The 27,557-nt window shown below is 50.7% G+C and overlaps 2 protein-coding genes across 5 annotated transcripts; both read right to left on the reverse strand.

Annotated features, from left to right (window-relative positions):
- Positions 1-4,357: 4,357 nt before the first annotated feature.
- Positions 4,358-9,466, reverse strand: LOC111941854 (M-phase inducer phosphatase 2-like). Of its 4 annotated transcripts, none has more exons than XM_086869583.1 (15): positions 8,985-9,466; positions 8,701-8,822; positions 8,273-8,324; positions 8,024-8,065; positions 7,670-7,706; positions 7,451-7,549; positions 7,258-7,377; positions 6,893-6,991; positions 6,557-6,730; positions 6,340-6,435; positions 5,951-6,013; positions 5,747-5,845; positions 5,179-5,312; positions 4,967-5,078; positions 4,358-4,764 (listed from the first exon to the last, which is right to left on the reverse strand). In XM_086869583.1, the coding sequence occupies exons 1-15, from the start codon at positions 9,104-9,106 to the stop codon at positions 4,651-4,653; spliced, it is 1,485 nt and encodes a 494-aa protein (XP_086725709.1). In that variant the 5' UTR covers positions 9,107-9,466; the 3' UTR covers positions 4,358-4,650. The 4 variants fall into 4 exon arrangements, with proteins under 4 accessions (XP_086725709.1, XP_086725710.1, XP_086725712.1 ...); XM_086869584.1 differs by having other exon boundaries at positions 6,575-6,730; positions 8,985-9,406; XM_086869586.1 differs by lacking the exon at positions 5,747-5,845 and having other exon boundaries at positions 6,575-6,730; positions 8,985-9,369.
- Positions 9,467-20,371: 10,905 nt separating this feature from the next.
- On the reverse strand, positions 20,372-26,262 carry LOC147648005 (serine/threonine-protein kinase PAK 3-like). The gene is made up of 11 exons (XM_086869588.1): positions 26,008-26,262; positions 25,044-25,081; positions 24,406-24,601; positions 24,080-24,143; positions 23,403-23,451; positions 22,977-23,089; positions 22,599-22,716; positions 21,751-21,850; positions 21,267-21,463; positions 21,033-21,170; positions 20,372-20,775 (listed from the first exon to the last, which is right to left on the reverse strand). Exons 1-11 carry the CDS (start codon positions 26,084-26,086, stop codon positions 20,674-20,676), a joined length of 1,194 nt encoding a protein of 397 aa, XP_086725714.1. The 5' UTR covers positions 26,087-26,262; the 3' UTR covers positions 20,372-20,673.
- Positions 26,263-27,557: the final 1,295 nt, after the last annotated feature.

Consider the following 27,557-nt stretch of genomic DNA (forward strand, 5'->3'; position numbering starts at 1 on the left):
TCTCCCTTCTCCTTTCTCCCCTCCTTTCCTTTCCTTTCCTTTCCTTTCCTTTCCTTTCCTTTCCTTTCCTTTCCTTTCCTTTCCTTTCCTTTCCTTTCCTTTCCTTTCCTTTCCTTTCCTTTCCTTTCCTTTCCTTTCCTTTCCTTTCCTTTCCTTTCCTTTCCTTTCCTTTCCTTTCCTTTCCTTTCCTTTCCTTTCCTTTCCTTTCCTTTCCTTTCCTTTCCTTTCCTTTCCTTTCCTTTCCTTTCCTTTCCTTTCCTTCCCTTTCCTTCCCTTTCCTTCCCTTTCCTTCCCTTTCCTTCCCTTTCCTTCCCTTTCCTTCCCTTTCCTTCCCTTTCCTTCCCTTTCCTTCCCTTTCCTCCCCTTTCCTCCCCTTTCCTCCCCTTTCCTCCCCTTTCCTCCCCTTTCCTCCCCTTTCCTCCCCTTTCCTCCCCTTTCCTCCCCTTTCCTCCCCTTTCCTCCCCTTTCCTCTCCTCTCCTTTCCTCTCGTTGCCCCTGGAGACAGTTTAGTGTCCACAAAAAAAGGAGAAACAACTACAAAGTAATATTATTCTCTAAGATTGCAGCTGTGCAGTAATTCATGTGCACCTCATGTCATCTCTGCAGATGTATCCCAGCAACATCTTGTAATTTATTTTCTTTTAAGATAAGGGGGAAAAAGGCAGCACACTGTCAAAACCAAGCTTGTGCTAATCATGGCTTTAAGAGCACAGCTCTCTGAGAGTGCAGTTCAAATTTTGGGGCCTTGGCAATGTAGCTAAAATACAGATTTTCTCTACTATAGTAGGGACTAATTTAGGGTAGCTCTGTAACAAAATTTCGAGGTATAAATGTCACTATAGTGTCCAAACATTAGCTGTCTATTTTTACTTGTTTTGAGCAGTGGAAAATTGTCAACAGGTAGTTGTCACTTTGTGCCTTGGAATTCAATTATTTTCCCAGAGATGTCATGACTATCTTGCATGCCTGGAGAGGAGCTTATCCCACCCCACTCCAGGTTTGAACTTGGCATATAAATGACATGTAGCACAGGATTGTGATGGTGTGATGAATGTTCAAAGTGTGCATGCACACAACCCCTTCAGACTTACAGGTGCTATTTTCTCAAAAAGAGAAAAGATGGAAACATGTCTGTTTAAAAGTTGTCTGCATTACCCTGGCATCAGCTGTGTCATTTTATATGGAAAGTTGTTTGGCTGGTTTTGCAAAACAATTTCCTGGAAAAGCTCCATAATTATTAATAAATATATATACCTAGGTTGTCTTTGTTTAGTGATAAAAAAAGTCAAATTTAGCACAGCACCAGTATCCAGCAACACAGACCATACACAGAGATGTCAGCAGGCAGGGCACACCTGATATATTTCTAAACAAGCAAGTTTTGTAAATTGCTCTTAAGGATGCACTTCTTAGAAAGACATAATAAAGATAAATATTTCATGCCCAATAACAGTGTTGTGCCTTATTTTTAGCTTTCCTGGGAGTTTCAATATTTAGCAAGGTTTTTCTTTGAAAACATGAATCATTTGCAATATGAATTATTTCTGAGAACTATATTTTCCCAGGAAAGCAGCCTCTCAGGGCTTCAAGAACTCCAGGGAATGGAGATAATTTCTCAGAGGAGATGATGGGTATGGCCAAAGCTGAGGAGTTACTAAATTTCTGGACTGCAGCAGTTAAGAATTCCAGTAGTTTGCTTCAGGTTCATCCAGTATTTTCCTTATGTAATGAAAGGCATTACCACATGATAGCAAGTTTTTGGTTTAGAGCTTTGCACCAGTAATTTTAATTTGTCAAATTGTTCATCATCTTTAGAAAAAGAAATTTAATATATTGTGTATACCCTTCAGGCTGGAAACCTTTTAAGCTCCAGGTGAGTGAGCAGCTTGACCAGTCTTCAGTGAAAACTGGAAATGGACAGAAAGTAAACGTGCAGTCCCACCCTGGCTGCAGAAGTACTCAGCACCCTTGGTAACACTTTGGTAACATATTTTTGGCCTGCTTTTAAGGTATCTTTTAGAGCCAAACCTATACTTCAGGAAAAAATATAACATCTTCAGCCAGAGATACAATTGTAGGAAAGACTGGAGGTGGATGAGCAGCCTGGAAATTGATGCAGGTTTATTGAATGTTTTTTTTATGTATGGTTTAGTCCTGACATGAGCCTAGGGAAGGCTACCTGTTTGTTTAATTTTTACTTAGGCCTTTTGAGACACATTTTCCACATTAGTTTTCCACTTTAGTTAAAATTTAACCTCAATTAAATTTCCTCTGGAATGTGCCTACTTAATCAGACAAAATAATGAAGATGAAAACTTGAGGTACTGACTGCACAGTTTGGTTGGTTGGTTGGTTTTGTTGATTTATTTTTTTCCTTTAAACTTTTAGTTCGTGCTAAAATATTTGATTCAGAAACTCAGAAATACTCATTTTAATAGTTAAAAAATAGGATTCTCCTTTTGAGTCTTTTTTGTGTGCTTAAAGTCATGAATGATTTTTAAATTTCTTACTTTAAACTACATTTGAGTCCCTAAAAGGCTTTATATTTGCTGTCTTTACTATTATTATCTTTTTTAATGACTAATAAAGACCAAATTAGCATTTAAAGGGCAGTAATCTGATCTTAATTCCTGGGCTGTTTTTCCTGACCATCCCACTGGAGCTCAGGGGAATTTTGAATATTGAATCCCTCCCTTACCTCTCTCTTGTGAAACCCTGGAGGTGCCAGGCAGGATGTTGTTTGTAGCTCAGAGGGATGTTTTGAAAGGTTCCTTGAGGAAAAGTATCTATGGGTAAGGAGCAGATCCAGTTGGAAGATGTGGATGTAGGAAAGCACTACTTCCTTCTGCTCACATGGGAATTTCCGTGTACTTTTTAATTTACATGTTTATTCACATACAAAACAGGAATCCTGAGAAAGCTGTGTGTCACATCTTATTTTATGACATTTTATGCTATTCAAGTATTGTCAACTGCTGCCTTAAAACATTTCAAGAGCTGAAAGGGGATTTGACAAATAAAATTGCAGGTGGTTTTAGTAAAGGTCTTTGTTTTTGCTGTTTTCTGCAGTCCTTTATTTTGCTCCTGTGCGTGGTGGTTAGCATTGCTGTTTTCTGCTTTACCTGCTCAGTTCTGGGGCAGATTAAGTTGCCTTCCTTGTACCCCACAGCCTCTTTGTTTCTCACCCCACACCCCAACCTTTTGTTTAATCTACCCATGTGTGTGCTGATGCTCCATCTAACAGCTTTAAAATAGCATTATCCATGAGGCAGGAGCTGATCCAGGAACTCTGGCAGTTTAGGGTGGAGCAGGACATGGCTGTGGAGACCAGGAGGATTTTTGGGATTTTTGGATTCTCTCATGGGGCACAAACCAAAGCAGAGGCCCAACACCAATCACCAGGCCATTGTCACCTGGCTGGGGAAGGGGGCATATGGAAAAACACCCCTGGGGCATCTTGGAGTGGCATCAGCTCCTCAGGAATCCAGGGAGGTGGAGGATGCCCCAGGGTGACTGAAGCACTTGGCACTGGGTGGACACTTGCCAGGGGCAGAATGGGGGGACCCTCGTGTTAAGGACACCCACCCCTTCAAGATCACATGGGGATCCCACCGATTCCTGTCCCCCCAGAATTATTGCCACAGCCCGGGGGGTGCTGCAAAGGCCAGAAGATAACCCTGCAAGGAGGGATAACATGATTTTGGGGATCCCAGGCAGAGGGGTGAGGTGTTGATGGCCTGGCGGTCCTGATGAGGCCATGCCACTCACAAGGGGTGTCATTACCATGGGGATCCCATGTAATCACTACAGGAGGGACTCAGAATTTGGGGAGGTTAATGCTCCTGAGTGTCCCGATGTCCTGTGTCCCCAGTGGCCTGACTCCCAAACCGGGGGTTGTCATAGCTCTGGGAGTCCTACTGAGCTCAAGCTCCCCTCAGGAATCAAGTGTCCCAAACCTGTGGGTACTGCAAAGTTCAGGAGACAAATAGGAAAAGACAGGATCCTGGTTGTGGGGGTCCCACAGCCACCCCAAGTGTCCCAGAGGTCCTGCCAAGCCCAGCATACCCAGGACAGAGGGTCCCATGGGGGTCCCAGGGCCATACTTCTGCCACCCCAGCAGGCAGGAACAGCAGCCAGGGGGCCAACATTTGCCCTTGCCCCCACCCATCTTGTTCTTGGGGAAGCCAACACACCCCACAGGGAAGCCACTGCCCACAGCCCTGACCCCTGCCAGCAGCAGTCCCTGTACCCAAATCCCTCGAGCCCTCCAGCCCAGCCTGCCTGTCCCCCCAGCCCTGGATCAGGGTTCCCAGCCCTGCAGGGCCCTGGTGGGGGCAGTGAGAGCTCAAGAGCCAGGTTTGTTCTCCTGCAGGAGGAGTTTATTAACAGAGACTGGAACAAATGATCCTAACAACAAACACAAAAATATTCATAACAATAAACACAAAATAAATTATGAAGATAAACAATAAGAAATAATTATAATGATAAGCAAACAAAAATATTTACAATAATAGAAAAAAACAAAGTCATAACAATAAGCAAACGCAAACCTAATCTTAACACTAAATACCTAAAATACTAAATACAATCCCACCTCCAGTGTTCCCCTGGTGGGGCTGTGGGACCCCTGAGCGCTCACGGGTGCCGCTAACGGATGAGGAGCGCCCGCCGAGCGCGTCGGATCTGCCCGCGGAACTTGCGCAGCTGCTCCTTGAAGGCCGGGTGCTCCATGGGCCGATAGCTCTGGGGCTCGCAGTGGCTCTGCAACCCACAGCTCCCTCAGCCCCCACAGTGCAGCCTCCGGCTCGCCCCCATCCCGGGCCAAAGCCAGCACCCCCGGCCCTGGAGATCCTCTCCCACCGCAGGGAAGATGCTCAGAGCCAGAGCTGCCCTTCCCCAGTGCCCTGTGTCCCCTTCAGGTGCTGCCCTCCTGCCAGTGAGGGGACAGCGGGTGGAGACTCACCGAGAACTGGAAGAAGAACTCACGGTACCCTCCCTTCAAGACGTAGAGCTCGGGGTAGTGCAGCTGAGGGTACTCGTGGCAGGACCGATCCCTCTGCCGCAGGAACTTACACCTGTGCCACAGAGAAAGCCCCATGGCATCACCCCCGTGCGGACACCCGGGCGTGCCTGGGGGGCTGGCAGACCCCAATGTGTCCCCCTGCCATCGCTCACATTTTGGGCCCCCGCTCAGCCGAGAATTCACAGTGGAAGATGATGATCACCCTCTTGCTGGCGTCCAGGGGCACAATGGGCTGCGCCAGCAGGAATTCCTCCACGTCCCGCTGCAGCGGCAGGTTGACAGCACCCTGGGGAGGGACAGGAGGCACATTTTTCCCCTCTGCCTCCAATTTAATTTTCTGCAAGGACCCAAGGACACTGTCCCCCAGCCTGCTCCACCATCAAGCTCCTCTTTCCACTTGGGTATCAACCCTTTAGGGGTTGGCTTGGCACTTTTCACGGGACTGCTCTATCCCTCTGGGCAGCTCAGTACCCTTCATGGGGGCCTGCTCAAGCCCTTTGGAGGCTCAGGGTACCACTGTGGGGGCTGCTTTACTCCTGTCTGGGAGCTCAGTGTCTTTGGAGGGGCTGTGGAATCTCTCGGAGGGCACTCAACAAATCCCGGGGATCCCGAATCCCTGTTGTCTCAGCGCCTCCTGGGGAAATGCTCAACCCCTCTGAGAGTGGATGGGGTTCGGACACCCCCTCCCTCCTGGCCCCCGGAACATGGGAGGGGTCTGACCTTGATGTGGCCCCCCTCATACTCATAGGGGTAGCGGCAATCCACGACGATGCTGCTCTGGATGGAGCTGCAGAACTGCCCCGTCAGCACCGCCACCAGCTGCGAGGGGAGCGTGTCACCAAGGTGGGGACACACGGGGGCAGGTGGGGGGGAAAAGGCAGGCAGCCCTGTGGGGGGGATGGGGAAAGGTCGCTGTCCCCTTACCGTGTCAGGAGAGATGTATTTCAGACCCGGGTCCTTCCCCTCCACCGTCGGCAGGAGGTAAGGCTGGAGGAGACAGGCTCTGGGATCATCCCCATCCCAGGGACATCTCCCAGGGATGGCACCTGTCTCCCCAGCCCAGGAGCCCCCAGTGACCAGTTCTGCACCCACGGGAGGGGGAGGGACAGATACATGTGGCTGTGGCAGGGGGATGGACCAGAGGAGCAGGGATGGGGCTCTTGATCCTCTGCAGGGGCTGCAGGCTGGCAAGTCAAAGTCCCATGTCCTCAGGCATGGGCCACCAGCTTGCTTTGGGCTCTCACAGCAGTGCAGGGCTCCAATGATGGTCCCAATGCAGCATCCCTAGACCTGCCCCATCCTTGTGCCCCTACCTTGGAGAAGTCCCCAATAAGCTCCTGGTCATCGTTGGCCAGCAGGTTCTCGATCTCCTCCAGCTGGGCAGACTTGGAAGGCTTCAGGCACACTCCCTGTGGAGACACCAACCAGAGACACCCCCAGATATCAGCAGGGGCTCTGACAGAGCCGGGGCATGGCCCAGTCCTGCCAGTGACAGACTGGGTCTCACCCCACACCTTCCCCATCACACACCAGCTCCACCAATGCCACCTGCTTAGGGCTGCCAGCCACCCTCTTCTGCTGCTTGGCCTTGACAGGAGCGTCCCTCTCCAAGGGCTGTCTCCTCTTCATGATGGGTCTAGGGGCACTGAAGAGCTCTGAGGGCGAGCAGAAGAGCTGCTGGCACAGGATGTGCTTCCCCAGACGCTGTAGGGAGAGTCTGCTGCTGCCTGGGGCTCTGGCAAGTCCTCAGCACCTGGGCTGGTGCTGCTCACCAGCCAGCCCCCACCCTAGTGACCTTTGGCCCCTGACCCCCTTTGGAGAGCCCAAACTGTGGGTCTCCACCCATTGCCAAAGGCTGCCACATACCAGCTTTGCTTTCTCCTTCTTCATCCCTGGTGTGCTCACAAGCTTCTGCATCGCCTGGGGCACAGTGGCATCACTCTGCCAGGGCAGCAGCTGGGGGGACTTGGGGGAGAGGCAGAGGAGATCTTGAAGGGCACAAGATCTTCCAGCTGCTTCCCACCCCCAGGACCCCATACCCAAGGCCCATCCACCTCCAAGTGCCTTCCAGGTTTGGAGTCAGGGTGTCCCCGTGACCGTCCCCAGCCCACCCATCACCCACATCCACAGGTCTCCAGGGCACTGAGGGAGGTTGGAGCGGCAGCTCCCATGTATTCAGCCCCAGGATCACCCATCCTTGGTGCCCTCCCAAGCTTCCCAGCCTCTCTCACCAGCAGCTCTGGTGCACCGCAGGGGCTTTTGGCAAGGGAGTCCCTCCTGGCAGCCCCATGGCCGGTGAGCAGCTGGCTCCGCTGGCCCAGCCTCTGCAGCTTCTTGGCGACAAAGCCCTCCTGCAGTGAGAGGGACACGGCATCAGCATCCCTCTGCTCCCTCCCTGACCCCCAGCTCTTGCTGCCCCCTCACCTCATCCCTGGGATCCCTCTGGCGCCGCCGCCCTCTGTCCCTGCGCTCCTGGAGCTGGGTGATGTCCTTCAGGACCGGGCTGCCTTCCAGCTGCCACTGCTGTGGGACAGCCAGGCGCTGAGAGATGCTGCACAGCACAGCCCCATCTTCTGCCTCCATCCTCCTCGTCCCATATCGGCCAGGGACTCGGTAGCATCCTGCACGCTCTGCAGCACTTACCGGCAAGGAGTGGATCCTCTGGCGAAGGAGCTTCCTGCTGCAAGAGCCAGTAAAGGAAAGGATCAAATGACAGCACGTGGCCTGGACCGCTATGTCCCACCCAATGTCTGCCATTGTCACCTCCGTCCCTTATGTCCTCAGGGTGGGGTAAGAGCTCCCCAGGGCTGTCACAGCTCCCCAGAGGGACCCGCGGCAGAAGCACTTCCAGGCACTGAGCGAACACCAATGGCCTGAGTGGGACCCCAGGAGGGGCGTGGGGACAGCCTGGCTTTTGGGTCTGGGACAGGGACAGCCTGGGCACGGGGACAGCCTAGCATTGATGTCCTGCCACAGGGACAGAGCCCCTTCACTTACTCTTTGAGAGCTCTCCCAGAGTCCGAGATCTTTTTCTGGAAGCTGTGGGGTGAGCAGAGATGAGGTTTATGGGGGGTGGCATACACGTCCCCGCCCAAGCAGCCCAGGTTGTCACCCTGCAGACACAGCCGAGGGCTCACAGCTGGATTTGCAGCCCCTACTGAGGCTCAGAGGGGGCCCGGCTGCTCAGGAGAGGCAGGGGAGGGACAGGGGCTGTCCCCGGGGGGACACGAGGATGGGGCCACTCACTCTTCCTCCACGGCTGCGGGGCTCTGCTGTGTGCGGGAGTCCGGCCCCAGTCCTGCGGGAACGAGGGACAAGGGTAGCCCCAGTGTGGGGATGGGGGTCCTGGCCCCAGCCCAGGGCACCGGCAAGATGGGGCGGGCAGGGAGCCCCCCAGCAGGCGGGTGGCACCGCCGTTGGGAGCAGCGGTCCCGCATGGAATGTCGCGCGTCACCCTGAGCAGGCGGGGGAGCGATTCCTGGCTGAGCCCCAGGGAATGCAGTGATGGGCTCCTGCCCATCACTCCCCACAAGCTCCCCCGCCTCCACCCCCTGGCCAGCCCCTCGGCCAAGCCCTCCCGAAACACCCCCGACCCCCCTCCAACAGCCTCGGCACCAGCCGAGGGCCGGGGGCGGCTGGGGACAGCTGTGGGGCGGACCAGCTCCATCCCTCACCTGCATCCGTGCGCTGGGAGAAGAGCCAGTCCCGGGGACAGTCCGAGGCTAGCGGCTCCGGGGACAGCCAGAGCCACGGGAAGGGCAGCCCTCCGTGCCCCCTCCTCGGGGTGTCCTGGTGCCTGCGGGACGGGCAAGTGTCAGAGGCCCGGCCGGGCCTTCTCGGCCTGGCGGGGCTGGAGCTGAGGAAGGGGATCCCAAAAGCGTCCCAGCCGTGTCACGCCGGGGGAGTCCCGTGAGGGGCGGGTGTCCAAAGGCAGCCCGGCCCCCGGCCATCCCCTCACCTGTCCGGGCCCGCCGGGTCACCCCTGTCCAGCGACAGCGGCGTGAGCGGGGCCGTGCCCGGGGGGGACAGCAAGGAGATGGCCGCCAGCCCGGACAGCCCGCGGCCGCCGCGCAGTGACATGGCCCGGGCAGGCAGCGAGCGAGCGAGCTTCGAGCTGCGGCGAGTCACCGAGGACAAGGGATGACAAGCGGGAAGAGGTGAAAAGAGAAGACAGGTGAGAGGTGGGGGCTGACAAGAGGCGAGAAGAGGTGACAAAAGGTGAGCAGAGCTGACAGGCAGCACCCGCACCGCTCCTGTTTACAGAAAGAACAGGAATGAAACAACAACGGCACCCGCAGGCAATGGGAGGCCGCGACGGGCACGAGGCGACGCCCCCAGCCAATGAGAGGTGGCGGTGGGCGCGAGGGGAGACCGCCGGCCAATGGGAGGTGCGCGGGGCGCTTGGGGACGGAGCCGAAGCCGAGAGGGCGGAGCCAAAGCAGAGGGGGCGGTTACAGCGCGGAAAGGGGCGCAGTCACATGGAGCAAGTCAAGGGAAAGGGGGCGTGGTCAGCATTGTCCCCGTGAGGCTGTGACTGGAGGCGACACTCGGTGACCCCTGATGGCCCTCGAGTGTCACCTGCAGGGCAGTAAACTTATGCTCTAACACCACCCTGACAACCAGGCCATGGCACCGAGAGCCACATCCAGTCACGAGAAACCAAGGTTGAAATCAAGTGGAGGACGGCCTGCTCTGTTTACCTGCTAAAAACTCTTATTACCCCTGTGGTTCCAGCCTGCCTCAGTATCCCCTACAAGGAGGGATAACATGATTTTGGGGATCCCAGGCAGAGGGGTGAGGTGTTGATGTCCTGGGGGTCCTGATGAGCCCACCCCACTCACAAGGGGTGTCATTACCATGGCGATCCTGTTACGATGGGGTTAAATGTTTCTGAAAATATTTCTTAAAATCATGGAAAAGTAGGCCACAAGAATGCTTGGTATTACGGATGGTCTAGCAAGCTGAAATATTTATGGTAATGGGAGCTGGTCCTTGGGGTCTCCAAGATACCCACCCAGAGATAAGATTCATACATGTTCGTAAAAGGATGATCTAGCCCTCATGAAGCAATATCAATAAAGTTAATGAAGATTTAATAATGAAGCAATATTGATAAGCTTGTTATAGTGATTACAGCTACAGCTGAAATTGTAGAAACATGTGCACTTTGGACAAAGACGATGGAGCTAGATTTGGGTTGCTGATACCCCTAGTTCCCACACACTTCAATAAAGCACCTGCATATAATCAAACCATGATTATGTGTGTTCCTGAACGCTGACATTTTGGTGACCCAGATGGGACCCTGTGAGTGCTGCTGAGCGAGTTCACGACCCGATCACGCTCCAGCCGGCACCGAGGGATTCTCGGGGAGCCCATCAGCCGTGACCATCTCTGCCGCTCACAGCGTCCCTCTGAGAGAGGTAGGGTGCTTTTCAGTCTGCTCTGGTGCCTGCCGATAAGACACAGTGAAATCTCCGCACGGTTGGGCTGGAGGAATTCCTGGTATTGCCCAGGCGCCGTCTGTCAGACAAGTGCGAAAGCTTTGCAGATTCAGCATCAGTGGTGTGTGCTGTATTGTAACTGTAACATGGAGAAGCTTAAAGGGATTTGAGGTGGCAGTGGCCCTATACCACGTACTTCTCCTCTGGGGTGCTTATTGGCACATTGGAAACTGGGTAACTTTGGGCAAGATTTACGTAAAGTTGATTGATTATTGTAATATCAGGTGGCCAGGATATGACCTGGACAGTGGGGAGAAGTGGCCGAGAAATGGATTTTTGCAGTGTAACACCATTTTACAGTTGATGTTGTTCTGTAAGTCAGAGGGAAATTGGGATTAAGTTCTGTAGGTTGATTTGCTTTTCTATTTGCGAGACAAGCCAGAATGGAAGGCTGAGTGTGGATTGATGGCAGTTAAGGCATGTGTGAGTGATAAATGTGAGGTTTGTGTAAAAGGAAAAAGTTGTTCAGAGCACCTGGCACTAGAAGAAAGTTTGCGTCGGGGGAGAGAGATGGTTGTTGATTTACAAGTGGTTTCAGCAGAACCAACAGGACCTGATTCTGTTTTGTCTGCCCCCACTTCACCCAATCCTCTTTCACCTAACCCTATCTCGCCTCACCCCACTTCACCTTTCCCTCTTTATCCTCCTCTACCGCTGTTGGGGAGGGGGAAACAGGGAAACCTTAGGAATGTGATTGTTTGGCAGAAGATTCTGAAAATATGAAGGTTAGAATCAAAGTAGAAATGAAAGCCTGCTTTGAGTCATAGGATACAGAGTACTGGTTACTATATAACCAAAGAAAATAGCCTAGCCAGCTAGAGGAGAATCCTGTTGATAAAACAATGTCCTTCTCCTGATGGAAAGTCCAAAGGTCATGAAGCAAGGAAAGAACTTGTAAAGCTTGTAGAGCCTAAAATGCAACACTGTATGTAAAATCTCTAGTGGGTGTATCTCGTAGTGATTGGTTACTGAGAATTAGAATATTCACTATAGAAAAAGATATATTGGATTGTAACAAGAACTTTGCTTGCTTAACCTCTCTCATACCTCTTGGCTCTTCTCTCTTACCCCTTTACCCCTCTCACAGCTCCTCTCTCCCCATCTCTTACCTCTTCCATTCTTTCCTTCTCTTATTCTTACCCTCTTGGATTTTCCCCTCTTATCCCCCTCTCTCATAAGCCACCCTGGTTTTTCCCTCATTCCCTCTGTTGCTCTTACGCCCTCCCTCCCCTTTTCCAACCTCTCCTCCCTGCTCTCCACGCTCTCACCTACCCCTCCAACCTGACCACGTGAGCGCCGAGGCTGGTGGCTGACACAGGTCTCCCTTCTTTTTAGCCTTATAATAAATTGCTTATACTTGAACTGGAGACTTCTCCAGTTTGATCCTGGAGAAGTCTCTCACCGCAAGAGAGTTTTTACACAGCAATATACTGCCTTCACCTGATCTTTCTTCTCCAGGAGATGATCAAAATCTAACTGTGATACAAAGGAATGTGAAAAATGCTGGGCAGGGGGATAGCAGTAGCGGTATAATAATGATGATAATAAATCAACAACACCGGTGTCCCATCGGACTCGGTCACAGCTTGCTCCGGTTCTGGGTAGAAGGGGAGAAGATTTGGGCAGACAAAGGCGGACTGTGATAGTCCCCTTGGGACAAGGAGTAGGAGTAGAGGGGCCAGTGTTTGTGAATGTTCCTTTTTCACCCGCAGACTTGATAATTTGGAAACAATCAGCTGGAACTTAGAGAGAAAATCCTGATCAAGTAGCAAGGGTGGTAAAAATGATTATGAAAACTCAGAATGAAGATTGGGAAGATGTACAAGTAATATGGGATAATTGAATGGACTCTGTTGAGAAAGAGATGGTGCTTAGAGCAGCCAAGGAGAAGGTGAGAGAAGATCTCAGAATTGGGGTGGTGACAGGGACTTTGGATGAGAACTTTCCGATCGAGGATCCAGGGTGGGATCCCAGTGCCTTTGGGGACATGCGGAGGCTGAAGAGATATCAAGAGTGGCTCCAGATAGAGGTTGGGAATGCTATAGCTAAGGCTGTGAATTGGTCTAAATTGTATGAGGTAAGAGAGGAAAAGAAAGAATCCCCTGCTGCATTTTTGGAAAGGCTTAAGGAGGCAGCGTGAAAGTCTACAGATCTTCAACTAGAAACAGAACAAGTGAATGTTCAGCTTGTGTTCATTTTTCTTGGGCAGTCGCAGGATGATATTAGGAGAAAATTGCAGAAGTTAGAAGGAGAGGACTTCAGGAATTTGAATAAATTACTTGAAGTGGCTTGGAAAGTATACAATAAGAGGGCAAAGGAAGTTAGTAAAAAGCAGCAGCAAAATCTTTTGGCAGTGATCCAAGGAAGAGAGAATCCAGGTTTCAGAGAACGTGGCAGAGGTGGTCGAGGACTGGGGAGGGGAGGACTTGGCAGAGGACGAGGGGGATGGGTTTTGCCAAGATTAGGGTTAAATCAATGTGCTTATTGTAGACAAGAGGGGCACTGGAAAAATGAATGCCGGAATTGGTTTAACCAGGGCAATCAGTTCAATCAGAATCAGGATGCTTCAAATTTAATGGTGCTGGGGGAGTACAGCAGCTGACACGAATCGGAGCAACAACCAATACCAGAACCTTTAGTAACTATACAATTGGGAGATAAAGAAGTAAAATTTCAGGTGGATATGGGGGCTACATATTCTGTGCTAAATGATGTAAAAGGGCAAATTGGAGACAAAACAGCAAGAATAGTGGGAGCCACAGGGAAGGAGGAGAATCGACCATTCCTGCAACCCCTGGATTTGTGTTTTGGAAACAAAGTGTCAACACATGAATTTTTATATATGCCTGAGTCTCCAATTCCACTTTTAGGATGAGATTTATTGCAAAATTTGATGCAGTGATAACTTTTGAGAACGGGGAACTTTTAATGAAAATGCCTGAATCAAAGACAGAACAAATATTAAAGATAAAACCAGTCCCTGCTATCTCTTGGGAAGTAGAGGATGCAGTAATTCCCTCCGTATGGGAAACAGACATACCAGGAAAATCTAAATTGGCACAACCAGTACATGTAGGATGAAAAGAAGGAGCAAAAGCTGTACAGGTTAAACAGTATCCCATAAAGCCAGAAGCATGGCAAGGAATAGTAAAGATTATTGAAAAATTCTGAAGTACCAAATTTTAGAAGAATGTGAATCAGAATTTAATACACCGTTATTTCCAGTGAAGAAACCAAATGGCGAGTACAGACTTGTACAGAATTTGAGAGCAATAAATGGAATAACTAAAGATATTTACCCAGTGGTAGATAATCCCTACACATTGTTAACATCTGTGAAAGGGAAATATAAACAGTTTACTGTACTTGATTTAAAAGATGCCTTTTTCTGCATACCCCTTGACAAAGAAAGTAGGAAACTGTTTGCCTTTGAGCAGGAAAATCCAGAAAATGGAAGGAAAACCCAGCTCACCTGGACACGACTCCCACAACGATACAAGAACAGTCCAACAATATTTGGAAGCCAGCTGGCTAAAGAGCTGGAGATTTGGATTGAAAAAGGGCAAGTTCTGAGAGAACAATACCTGCTGTTACAGTATGTTGATGATACACTGAAAATTACAGAGGAAAAGACAACCTGCATAGAGGTAACAATTGAAATTTTAAATCAGCTGGGAATGGGAGGATATAAGGTATCTAAAGAGAAGGCACAAATTGCCCAGCAGACTGTGATTTACCTGGGATGTGAAATCTCACAAGGGCCATGTAAGCTGGGTACTAATCGTATTCAAGCTATTTGTGCCATTCCAGAGCTCCAGAACCTGCCTGAGCTGTGAGTCTTCCTTGGGATGACAAGAGCGGTGCTGCCTGTGGATCATGGACTATGGACTAATTGCAGAGCCCCTGTATGAAGCCCAGAAGACACAGCTGATTACCTGGGGCAGACCAGAGAAGGAGGCCTTCCTCAAACTGAAGGAAGCATTGACAACGGATTTGGTATTAAGGTTGCCTGGTTTGTCCAAAGAGTTTCAGCTGTTTGTACATGAAAGACTACATGTAGCACTGGGAGTGCTGACCCAATGTTTGGGAAGCTGGAAAGGGCCGGTAGGCTGCTTCTCCAAACAACCTGACAACGTGAGTGCCGGATGGCCTTCATGCCTTTGGGCAGTTGCAGCCACTGTGATGCTGATCCAAGAAGCCAGGAAACTCACGATGGGTAGACACATAAATGTCTATGTGCCACACATGGTAACCACTGTTTCACAACCAAAGGGGGGCCATTGGCTATCTCCAAGCAGAAAGATGAAATTCCAGGTAATCCTGACTGAGCAGGATTCCTGCAGTCCACAACTTAAGGATCTCATCCAGGGAAGCCGCAGGGTTCTGGGGACCAGAATGGAACACCAACGAGACGGGGCTTTGTTCATGAAACCATTTATTCGGCATTCATATATTCCCATATTCATGTATGGGAACAAACTCAGATCCAGAACAGAGAGCCCCGAACAGAGGCTGAGCATGGGTTTTTGAGGGACAGAACTCTTGAGGGTCTCCACCCTTGAGGGTGAGAGACCCTTCAGGGTCAGGAACCACTAGAAACACAGCAAGGGAGAAACCCCCCAGGGACTCAAACCTAATCAGAACTCCTGGGTCTCTCCCCACAAGGGGTTTGGGGTGGGACAATGTACCTCTTTATTTTCCTCGACGCACGTGGCCACATCTGCTCCTTTTTTCTTTTTTTTTTTTTTTCAAATTTGAATTAGGAGCTTAAAATGTTTCTAAAACTTACACTCTAAAATCTCACCTCCTTCCCAGAGCACCCGATTTGCTTTGTGGGACACTAATACTCAATAACAAAACACATTCAGCAAACAAACAAAAAAAACAAAATTAAAAACACTTAAACATCGGTAAACAGTGATGGTATTCAATACAAATATAATGTTTTTTTAGTTCAGTCTCTTGCAGTTCGGGATTTTCTTTCAGGAATGGTGCAGCTCTTAGATCTCCTCTCATGAGGAGCAGAGTTCTTAGATCTCCAGCTTCGGCTCTGGTTCCAAAGGTGTAGGTGTCGCCTCTTTAGATGTTCTTGGTGAAACGCTGGCTTTCCAGCTCAGGTTCCAGTTTTGATTTCCCCAGAGGGGGTGTTGCCCACAATGGAAAAGGCACAGCCCCCAGGGATGGAGAAGCCGATGAAAGGGGTGGGACCGCAGCAGGAGTTCCTGGGGGAAGGGAAGGTTCAGGGCCAGAAAAGAAGGAGCAAGGTGGGAAACAAGGGATCCCAGACCGTGTGGCCAGTGGCATCTTAGGAAGCGGGGGTGGTCCGGGACGGACTTTCCTGGACCGGGAACAGGGAATATGGAAAGACAGGGGGTGAGGGAGGACACGGAACGGCGGGCAGACGGCAGCAGACCCGCATCACTCTGAATGTTCTCCGTCCCTTGCCTGCCTTCAGGAAAACAGGGGATGGGATGGCAGAGAGACACCGGGGTGACGGGGAGACGGCAGCAACCCTGAGCCATCTTGGCATTTTTCACCCTTTGTCCTGCCCTTAGAAACATAGGAGACGGGAAGATACAGGGAGGTATACACCAAAAACAAATGAGAAACTTCAGAGAAGACAAAAAAAGTCCACAGGAAAAGCCATACCGTCCATAATCGTCCATAATGTTAATGTCATCCATAAAGGTCCTTCTCATGTATATAAAAAAACCAAAACCATCTATAATACTTTTTTTTGTGTGATTTAGATGTTTGTCCCAGCGTCTGGTCTCTCGGCTCCCCCACCTCCGTAAGCCCTGTTTTTCCCCCATGCCCGAGGCACTCTCAACGGGGCCCTCCTGCCAGGTCTCTCGAGTCCTCCTTTCTTAGGCGGGGGTCTCGCCGGCTCTCAAGCCATCAGCCGGGGACTTACGGGGTGTCCATGGATTTGAATACAGAAGTCATTTGTGTACTTTTCAATTTGCTGAGTTTCAGCTAAGGTTCAATTCTCCATGTCTTGGGACACAGATGAGAAAGGATTTTCTACACTGACAGGTAAGAGCAAAGGTGCCGTTTTTCCAGTCAGCATTGAACAGTAGGATCACAGGTCAAACACATCACACAAATAGAAATTCAGTATGGATCTCTAGCAGATTTTGTATCTATATATACAGTATAGAGACTTTGTATCTATACTGTAAAAATTTACACTAAGATAAATTCTTATAACTAGATAAAATATGACCAGGTAATAAGGAACCACTTCTGAGCCTGAGTGTCTGCAAAGTGGGAATTTGGGGTGACTAACCCACTTGGAGTCACTCACTTTCAAGTCACCTACTTTGCACAAAGGCTTTTAACTCCTTCTTCAATTCAAGGCTTCCACTTTAGATCAGAATGATACAAAGCAAACACTACTCCCGAAGCACCAAGATAATAACAATAGGCACCTTATGATCTAGGGCTGGGTGTGTTCAATGTAAAAGCAAAGAGGTAGATTCTTAGAGATTGCCTTGTAAAACCTGCACGGAATTTCTAGAGGGAAAGCAAGGAAGAAAGAGTATTTTTCCAGCTGCTAGATTGATACTAGCAAAGGTATCCCATTCTTAGGAAGACAAGGCCCCTCAAGGAAGTAGAGCAAGCCTTGGCAAATTCACTGAAAAGTTCCAGTATTCCTCTGGGTAGCTGATAACATGAAAGAATCAAACTATGTTTTTGGCTGTGAGCAAAGAAAGGAGGAGAGTTAGTCTCATATGCAAATCCTGGAATATTAGATGAGGGCTCTGTTCTTAATTTAATTTATTTTAAAATAATTTCTCTTCTTCTCCCTTTACCCACCTCAACATACACTACTCTTCAGAACTTGAATTTTCATTCAATGTGTTCCTTTCTTATTTCAGTGGCTGACTATAAAGTACAAAACTTGTATCTTGGTAAAGCCATATGGCCAAACTGAGAAAGAAATTAGTATTTGGACATGCAGCTTTCTGAAGGGGAGAAAGAAAAGTGTGGACAAGAAGAAGCCTAAGTTTTCAACACCTGAAGCACGCAAAAATAACATGTCTTGTGATATTGTCCCACAATGTTACAGAGTTCAAACTACCATGACTCATTAGCATCTGGACTTCATTGCTCATTATGCTTAGAAATGATGCTTGAAGGCACTTCATATCAAAGATACAGTTCCTGTAAATTACTGTCTATACAGATCAAAATCCTACAAAAAATCCATGTCCAAACCAGCAATAGTGAGACTTTTCTCTTTGGCAGTGGCTTAGGTGCTCCTGGAAATCACCAGGCCTAGACACCAAGTTGTGTATTCAGGGGAGGGAGAGAAGCCTCATGCTTAGCTCTGACTGTGACCTTTGCTAGCAGATCTTCTTAGCAGTTAATCAACTATGTTTATCCTGCTGTGAGCCAGAGGCAGGATGGGAATCAAAGTCTAGCTGACAGAAGATGACAAGACCCTCTGCCTTTCCGGAAGAGGAAAAATACAAAATACCGTGAATTTGCCTTGGGTTGAGAGCCTTTTTTTACAGATCTATAGACAACTGATGGTCGTGGTTTTAAAGAAGTAACTGAAAAATTACTAGAAAACTTACTTATTTCTTGCTGTGAGATATGGATTAGAACAAGAGCAAAACAGGCTCAAAACTTAAAAGGAATAAAGAAAGCTTATTAACAAAACTACAAGAATAAGAACACCAGAATAAACCTCCAGGAAACCCTTTTATCCCCCACTACCCACCATTCCCTTGTTCACATGATAACATAGAGACAAACAACTTTGGAACTTTGGTGTTTAAAACAGTCCCAATTCCTGCTAGAGTCTTTTCATCAGCCTTTGTAGAGAAACAGAAGTCTTCTTCTGCTAATCTATGGAGTTTCTCGCGAGAAAACTATTTTTCTGTTATAGTTTTCCATTTTTTTCTGATGCCAGCTACCTGGAAATCCTGCCATCAGTTCACTCCTCCCGTTTCACATAACTCTGAGGTGTGTATGGGTCAGTGAGTCTAGGGATGTCATTTTTTAAGGATGAGTTATTCAAAGGCAAAAGTTCTCTTCATCTGTCTCGGTGAGTTTCTCTGGAAAACAGTTTTCTCATTGCCCTCAAGGCCTCAAATCTTCACTCTGTTCCAGCACCTCACTGTATTACAATTACTCTCCCTTTTGCTCAAAATCCACACTTTGAACACTCCATTCCTCCCCATATAGTCTTTCATGAATTAAAGGAGACTTTTCAAAAGATGGACACTATTGTCCATCTCCATAACTTTAACATAAAAATATTTCAGCTTATAAAGCATCTCCTTATTCTCTCTTCCCCATCTAAAACTTAACTCTGTTCTTCACTGTCTTCTTCATGTTGATTGTCTCTCTCTCTCTCTCTGTTGCTCTGGGAGAAAGGAGTAATCTGTACGTTTTATCCAGGTAGTAAAAGAATTAAAGTCTTGGAAAAGCTGCGAGTGTTCATGGTGTGAGGTTTCAATCCAGCAGCAGAAACTGAAAACTAAGCCAGGCTGGCCGGCTCTGTTTCTCCCCCCCCCGCCCTCTGCGGCCTTGTCCGGCCTGGACGGGGGGAGGAGGCCGAGACAGAGCCTCGTTACCTTGTCAGAAGCCAGAAACCCAAAGAGAACTAGAGAGCTCTGGCTTTAAATCTTCAGGTGGTGTTCAAAAGTTGATCTCACTTTTCAATGGCCAAAACTGCTGTCAATTCTTAGAAATGACTGATAATTGGTCAGGAGAAAAGACTTCCATCAGCCACCAGCAGCTTCAACTTCCCTAGCTCTCAAAGCTATCTTAAAGGTAAAGTCACCCATGACAGTGATGAAACTTAAAAGATGACAGCCAATGCAGATCAACAGATACATTGCTACTGTGTGAAGAGGAAAGAGACTTGCAAATGAACTTAAAAGAGGAGTGGAGAGGTGTGGCAATTGGGCATATGGGCACCACTCAAGGAGCATCCAGTCCATAAGCAGCCCCTGGCTGTGGGTGTCTGAGCACACAGAGTCCAAATGGAGTGAGAGCTTGGTGGGGAAAGTGCTGGGGGGTGAGCTGTGGGTAGTGGGGACCTGTTTGATGAGCTCCTCCGTCCAACTAGTCGCGGATAGGTGTGGCACGTTGTATGCTATCCAACAGGCGGCAACAGCAGCTGGGCCAAGGTGTGGGAAGAGGCCAAGCATGCAGCAGAGTGGGAACCATGCTGTAGGCCTTGGCGGCAGCCCACACCTGTAGGGCATGAGGTTGGCCCAGAGGGTCCCTGGAGTGTGTGTGGGGTGAAAAGGGAGGAAATGAGGAGCAGGGAGGAAGGGCCAGATGTCACTAGGAGAATGCCATTATATGCCACTGGTGACATATTGAGAAGAGAGTGGGAACAAAATCGTAATTCGTGCAGATCACCCTCACATCTTCAGAACCAGAGGCCACCAAGAAGGACTGCACATCTGCCTCCTGGTGTTGTCCTGAATGTGACTTCATTACCTGATGTACGTTACCTGGGAGTGTCTCTCACCAGCCCATGGGCATTCCCCAGTTCAGGTTCGCAAACCTGTTCACCTCAGCCTATTCTTTGGGCCTCTGACAGGGACTGTCCAGCTCAGCTACACCATGGAAGGGAAGGGAGCCACCCAACACTCTGCATATTCGCGAGTTTTATTGCCAGGCCGGTTGAAATAAATGTATGAAACAAAGGATCCTCTAATTCTACATCTTCATCATTCTGTACTCCAAGTGACCTCTTCATCCTCACTGCTTGTGACACAGGTATGACCCAGTCCCATGGCATAACAGCTTTTCCTCTCACAGCTTATATAGAACTAGGAAAATACATCCATTTCCAGAAAAGAAAGCTCAGAGATACCTCTGTTAATAACGATTTATTCCAAGGAAAACAATCTTCCACTATCTCCATTTTCTAAAATCTATAGCTCTAAGAAGTTGCTCCCTATTTTCCCTAAATTATAAACTAAGCATTTGAGAAAAAAAAAAACGAAAAACGGAGGTATGAACTAAAAACAGCTAAATGGACAAATTCCATGCAACAAAAACTTCCAAACAAATGAACACCTCCTTAAAAAACTGAATGGATGGCTGACTCTCTGTCCAAACACCATCCATCCCCTTTGAACTCCTTGTGGCTGGCGCGGCACAAAGGCTTCCTCAGGCGCAAGCCTCTCCTCTCCGGTCTTCCTGCGCTTGCTTGGCTGAGAGGATCAGAGCAGCCAGGCTGGAGGCAGGCTGGCCTGAGGTCACAAACGGATGCTGCCCAGAGAGAAAACAAACAGGAAAGGGAGCCTTACTTTCCAAGATGACAGATTTCTCTTCAGCCTCTGGCACTCAAGCACCATTCCTGGGCTAGCAGCAAGACACAGCAAGAGGAGCCAGAGCAGCCTCTGCCCCTGCGCCTTCCTGCGCCGCTCACCTGGCTCAGCCAGGCCCACGTGGCCCACAGTCCCCTTCATCCCTTCCTGCGGCTGTCCTCAGCTCCCAGGGCTTCTTGCCGCTTCCCTTTTGCTTACCTGCAGGAGCTCCTGGGCAGACCAGCGCCTGTCTTGGTCCGCCTGCAGGCAGCAGCGCAGAAAGTCGCGCAGGAGAGCCGAGTGGTGCCTGGGCTCTTGCAGTTTTGGGGGCCCGTTCCTTTCGATCAGTTCAAAAACCTACGAGAAAGGCAAGGGGACAAAGCTCAAGCTGCTCCTTTCCTAGGCACAACAGCTCTCTCCACACACAGCCCCCATTGGGAAGCTGCAGCTTACCCTGAACTTGGGCTCCCTCTGGTAAGGAGCTTCCCCTTCCACCATCTCCAGCCCCGTGATGCCCAGGGACCAGATGTCCACTTTGGGGCCGTAGGCTTCTCCTCTCACCACTTCTGGTGCCATCCAGCTGGGAGTGCCGACGCTGGAGTGGCAGCTGCTGCACTCAGGGCTGAGCCGAGCACAGAGACCAAAGTCAGCTGAGGAGAAAGACAAAGCCTGTCAAAGACAGCGACCGCTGGCAAACCAGCCACAAGCATTGCCCATTCCAAGCCTGACAAGGCCATGCTCGATCTTTTTCCGGGCTGGAAAAGCTGTGGTGCTCTGCTTCCACGCGGGTGCAGCCGGGGAAATCTGAAACTTCACTTGAGAACTGCCCTCAGCATGCTTCTGCTGGCCAAGCAGCGCTTCTGGGCGACTGGCAGTCACCCCAAAAGCAGCCCCACAGCACATACTGGCTACGCTGCGCCTGACCGGCCATACCCACCCAATTTGACCGATCCGTCGGTGCCCATAAGAACGTTGCTGCTCTTGATGTCTCTGTGGATGACTCGGCGGGAATGAAGGAAATGCAGACCTTGCAGGCACTGAGAGAGAAAGGAGGGAGGCAAAGGGAAAAAGTTCAGGCCACCAGATTTCATGCCACAAGAAAGGAAAGGGCTGGAGGAGATTGACAGCTTTCTCAGGGAATTTGTGAGCACAGCATCATGCTGTCAGCAAGAGGAAGAGTTTGCTGCTTCAGCACTCTTACAAGTGCTTTCTGTCTTTTGAAGCAAAGGCATCTGAGCTTCCAAGAGCCCCTCCTGCCTTTGGTAGGAAGCACGGGACTTTTGGCTGTATCTTTGACTGGACCAGCGGCATGGCAAAGATTTTATTGGCAGAGCTGCGGCAGCAGAGGAGGAAGCAGCACGATAGACCTGTTGCAGAATCCAGTGCCATCTGGGCTGCAGTGCTATCCTTTGAAGCTCAGCACATCCCTTTAGCTAGAAATTCAGCCAGCAGCACACTGCCTTGGAGCAGCAAGGGGCTCAGGACAGACAGACACGCTCCAGGCAAACGCAGAGAGGCAGAGGTGCCAAGAGGAAACAAGTGAAAGCAAGCGAGTGAGCGAGCACGAGCGTCAGAGGACAGACGCCACGTAAGAGAGTGAGAAGAGAGCCTGGACAAGTGCGGGGACAACGGCAGGCAGTTCCCTTCAGATGCTCGCTCTTCTCCTGGTATCGTGACAGCAGCACCAAAACAAAGGTGTGAGCAAGAAACCTCTGCTCTTCTTCCCCACCGGCTGACAAGGACCATCCTGTGCAGGCCAGGGCCGGCACAGGCGCCATCCCTCACCTCCCGACAGACAGCGCCTATCTGTCCTTCCTCCAGGTACACTGCCCTGAGCACATCGAACAGCGTGCCGCCGTCCATGAACTCCATCGCCAGCCAGAGTTCCTCGTTGACCAGGTAGCTGCAAGAAGAAAAAGCACGGCATGGAGAGAGAGCAACGGGCACAGCTCAGTCACCCGAGGGCCTGAGCCAGGCTTTTGCCACTGCTCTCCAAGCTACATGTGCCGGAAGAGATTCTTGCACACCAAGGGCAACCTTCTCCCATGTGCTGGACACGACTAGAGAAAGCACAAGCAGCTCTGCTTTGTGCCCCTGACCAAAGGGCTTGCTCATTTCTGCCTTGCACTATCTGAAGGAACGCTGACATGCCAACAGCCCAACCTGTCTAAGTAGATGACAATATTGGGATTCCTGTTGTCCCTCATGGCCACGATTTCATTGACAGCCAGCTCCTCGCAATCCTCCCCTTCCAACATCATTTTCTTGATGGCCACCTAAAAGGACATAGAGGACAGCTCACTTGAGCAGTTGCTCCTTGCAGCAGATCACAAGGAACACGGAGTGAGTGCTTGTGCAACGACGCAGCCGAGCTCTACCAAACTGCCTTGTTACTAGACAGCAGAGCTTAAGACAAGCACCAAAGCCCATCCCCAATGCAGCATTCTGCACACTGAACCCAATCTGTGCTTCTGACGAGCAGCCTCTGCTGCAGAGACGGAGCGGCCGGCCAAAGCTCCAGCCACGGTTTCCAGCAGCGGGGGAAGCACTCCGGAGCTGCACAATTCGCCGGGGCTGCTGACCCTTTACCTGTTTGCCTGTGCTGGCGTCCAGGGCTCTATAAACAGCTCCAAAGCCCCTAGAAAGAAAAGGGCAGCAGAAAAAGCCCTTTAGTCCCTGGCATTGAAAGCCAGCCTAGGCAGGGGATCTCCCCACGCTGCCTGCTGCACTCTTTCCAAAGAGCCTGGCTGCAGGGACTCTTCAGCCAAGAGCACATCAGCCCAGCTGCCCTGTGTTGTCCAGGGTGTCCAAGAGAACACTTGAGTCCAACATGAAGACCAGGAGCTGCTGCAAATCTCCAAGGCACACACGCACTTGCTTCCGAAGCAAACGCACAAGAAAGTGGGGCTCTTAAGCCTGTGTGTCTGTGTGTGTGGGGGGGTGTATAAAGTGGACAAGACAGACTTTGGAAACACTGTCTTTGAGAACTATTATCTGGCAGCTCTTGTTTGGCAAGGTGCTCTGCTGGCCCATCAAGCTTGCAGGGCCAGCAGATCCTCCAGCTCCTGCTCCTTGCCACAAGCAAGACACTGCCAGCACCAGGTTGTCTTGGATGATGCCATCTGCTTGCTCTTGACTCAGCAGTCGTGAGAGGTGGCAGGAGGAAAAGCCAGCGCTGGACCGTGTTTGGACTTGGCGCTGGATATGGCAGCAGCGAAAGCCCTGGCCCACGCTGTTGTACAAGGAGCAGACCTTGTCACGCTTACCCTCGTCCAAGTTCTTCAAGGGCCGTGTATTTGCTCCTTGGCTCACCCGGGCTCACAACGCTCCCTGAAAGACAGAAGCAGTGCAAGGCGCACTGCAGAGACGCCGCTTCCCAGACCATCCAAAATGCAGCCCCACTGCCAGTCGGCAGCTTGAGAGCTCCCTGGGGCCGAGCCACTGGCTAAGTGCCAGCCTTGTGCTCAAGCAGAAACAATCGCTGCCTGTGTCTTTGCCGCAGAAGGCAGCTCAGGCAGAGGCAAGCCAATCCCATCTGCCTGAAAGAACAGCAGCATTCTACTCTAACCCGCCAGAAATGCAGCAGACGTACTCAGTCTCATCAGCCCCTGCTCCTCTCTCGTCTCGGCCGGCTGGGCGGGGCTGCCGGACCCAGTGCCGGCAGCTGCGGGAGCCTTTTGGGGCCGTGGAGGGACAGCAGCTGGGGGCTTGATGTGCTCTTGCTCCTCTTCAGCCTCTTCCTCCACAAGAGAGGGAGCCAGAGGAGGTGCCGACCCTGCCCTTGAGCCCTGCAGACAGACAGCAGTGAGACACACTGGCAGCAGCCAATCCTTCAGGAGCTGCTTGCTCTTCAGCTGCCCAAGCACCTGGACTAAGGGGAAATCCTAGACTTTGATACAAGTGGCATTCTGAGCCATCCAAAGCCTATGGAGATGGCTGAATTGGGTGCTCCTCCATCTTGCCATGCATTTCATCTTGCACCCCGGCTACAATCAGCAAGACACCTTTTGGGCTGCCACACTTGGCTTTCCTCTCTTGGAAGGCTCTTAATGGGAAAATTAGGAAAGAGCCAGTGCTGCCTTTGCTCCCGCTGATGCCAACAGGCAGCTGGGCTTTCCTTCAGCCTCCCCGCCTGCCGCTCTCCACTCCAGTGCAACAGGCCAAGCTCACAGCTTGCTGCACAATTCTTACACGCCAGCAAGGTCAGAGGCTCCTTTGCCACTCACTCACCAAAGGACACGCTTGTCTCCATCCACGGGTGAAGTGACCTGCAGCCAGCAAGGGGAAAGGAAGCAGAGGCCCTCAGAGAAGCGCCTGTGCTGGCGACTCCCACCAGACAAGTCAGTCCCAACAGAGAGCATTTCCCTTCCCCAACATCCCTCCCATCTGAGGGGACCAAGAGCTCTGTCCCACAGCAAGCAAGCAAGCAAGCAAGCAAGCGAAGCACAAGGACACCGTACTAGGCTCTGTCTACATTTGGATGTCTTTTGTCAGGGGAGAAATAGAAAGAGAGGCATGGAAATGCCAGTTGTTCATTAACAGCCAGAGCTTCTGTTCTGCCCAGAAGCACAAGCAGCTTTTCACATCAATTGCATGCAGGGATTCCCATGCATTGGCTGAAGACACTAGCTCAGCCAAGCGGCCCCAAAGGGCCCCTCAGCTGTGGCAGCCCTCTGCTCGAGCAGCCCGGGAACAGCTCCCGGCTTCAGCAGCAAAGCCTAACTGGCTTTGGAGTTTGCGCTTGGTGGCCAAGGCAATCGCTCTCTTTGGCACACCAGAAAGGCTCAAGCCACACAGCCAAGGCTTCTCACGGCAGGAGTTGGAGCAAAAGACGCTTTCCCTCAGCCCTGGAGAGAATCCTGGAGTTTTTACAGGTCCTACTGAGCATCTCTCCTTCGAGTCTGCAATTTGCAGCTTGAAGCAGCAAGCTGAGGAAATGACAGACTGCGCTGCCACGCGCTCTCCCGTGGAGAGAGCACGGCCGCAGCAGGTTCCAATGCAAATACTCTCCGCCCTGCAGCGAGTACAGACACCCCCTTTGCAGCCGATGCCCCTGGCAGGAGCTTTAGCAAAGGAAAGCTGGCATCTTCATGGCAATTTTGTTGCCAGCTATACTGGCTCCCTCCATGGGCATAATGAGCAGAGTGAAGCACAAGTCAAGGAGATGTTCCCCCCAGGAGTGAGCTTTCCTTACCTGTCAGGTGAGCCAGGAAGTAGCCAGAATATGCCACGGAGAAAACACTGCAAACCACGGCACAGACTTGCTCGATCATTTTAGCAGTGCTGTGCGGGTTTGCACAATGCGCAATGGCACCCAAGGGAAATAGCAAGACTCCTCTCGGGGTGCAGGCCGTCTGCTGAGAACTCCTTGCTCACAAGGGTCCTCCTGCAGCGAGCCAGCGAGCGCAAGAGCTGCCCTGGAACAACGGGGCCTTGCGCGCACCGGGACAACGCCGCGCTGACGGCACTGTGACGTGGCAGCGCTCCCTTGACCTCACAATAGCAGCCGCTCTGGCTTTGCTGCTGTCGTTGTGCCCGGCAACCCAATCTTGTTTCCAGCCGAGGCAAAAGAGGAGCCTGGGAAATTGCCCTCAGTCATAAAGCAGCCAAAGAAATCCTTACAGGGCGTGCTGCAGTGCTCCAGGCTTGCTGGGGCAGCTCAGCAAATGCAGCCATCCTGCAGCTCCCTAGCCCAAGGAGAGGCCTGGGAAGGAAGAAGGATGTCAAGAAAGCAAAGCAAACCCCACTTCTGGGCCCCAAGGCTATGACGAAGAGCAAGTGTGCTTCTTCCGGCTGGCCTCTTAGTTGCTTCTCAAAAGCCGAACTTTTGCTCTGAGAATTAAACCCTCTGATCTTGTTTTCATAGTTTTTACCCACTTTCTGAGGATATTATCTATAAACATAGATGTTCATCCATTCCATTAAAGGTATGCCTTGTAATAGATATTTCTCACGACCAGTGTGGTTGGGAAGGCAGTAACCTACCTATCCAAGCCCTGGTCATTGTCGAGGATTTGTAAATACTGAAACACAGAATAAATGTCTCTCTTTTTCTATCACACATTGAGCTGTGTTTGTGGGAATCATTCTGTGTCCAACATCGACACCGAACTTCTTCCATGACACATGGGGGACAAAAGAAGCAAAGCAAATGAATTTCCAGCAGTATTGCAGTGCGCAGCTGCTTCTTGAGCACGAAGGTGCCTGCTGACCTTTGCTGTGACTGTGCTGGGAGCCTGAGCTCCCTTTGTGGCAGGGAGGTGTTGGCTTATCTCCTGACACCAAGCTCCTCTTGTCCCTCGTGCCGTTTCTCTGGAAAATGAAGGGCAGAGAACACCCAGAGGAGCTGTCTGCTGATTCTCAGGCTGCCTCAGTTTTGTTGTGTTGGAGCTCGGGTAGCAGCCACCGCTCTGCAATGCCACGCAGATGTGGAGCCCAAAGAAGGCCCCTTTTGAACGGTCCAAATCCCCACCCTCACAGATGTTTGCCCAGACACATGGGCAGCACAGTGTCTTGGAGGAGCTTTCCACTGGGCTCTTCACACTTGGCATGCTGAGGGTGGCATTTGAAACTTTCAGCAATTGCTGAATTGCTCGGCTCTACCCTGCAATTCTAGTGCTGCAAATCTGCAGTAGTTCGCCAGAAGAAATGGATCCTCCATTTGAAAGCATCTCTTTGGCCCCAGTTTCTAGGTGCTGCGCTGACCGAGAGACGGGACTCTAAAGGAGGGCAGCAAAAAGTAGC

The sequence above is a fragment of the Cyanistes caeruleus genome, chromosome Z, assembly GCF_971803275.1.
Source record: "Cyanistes caeruleus chromosome Z, bCyaCae1.hap1.1, whole genome shotgun sequence".
Taxonomy (NCBI): domain Eukaryota; kingdom Metazoa; phylum Chordata; class Aves; order Passeriformes; family Paridae; genus Cyanistes; species Cyanistes caeruleus.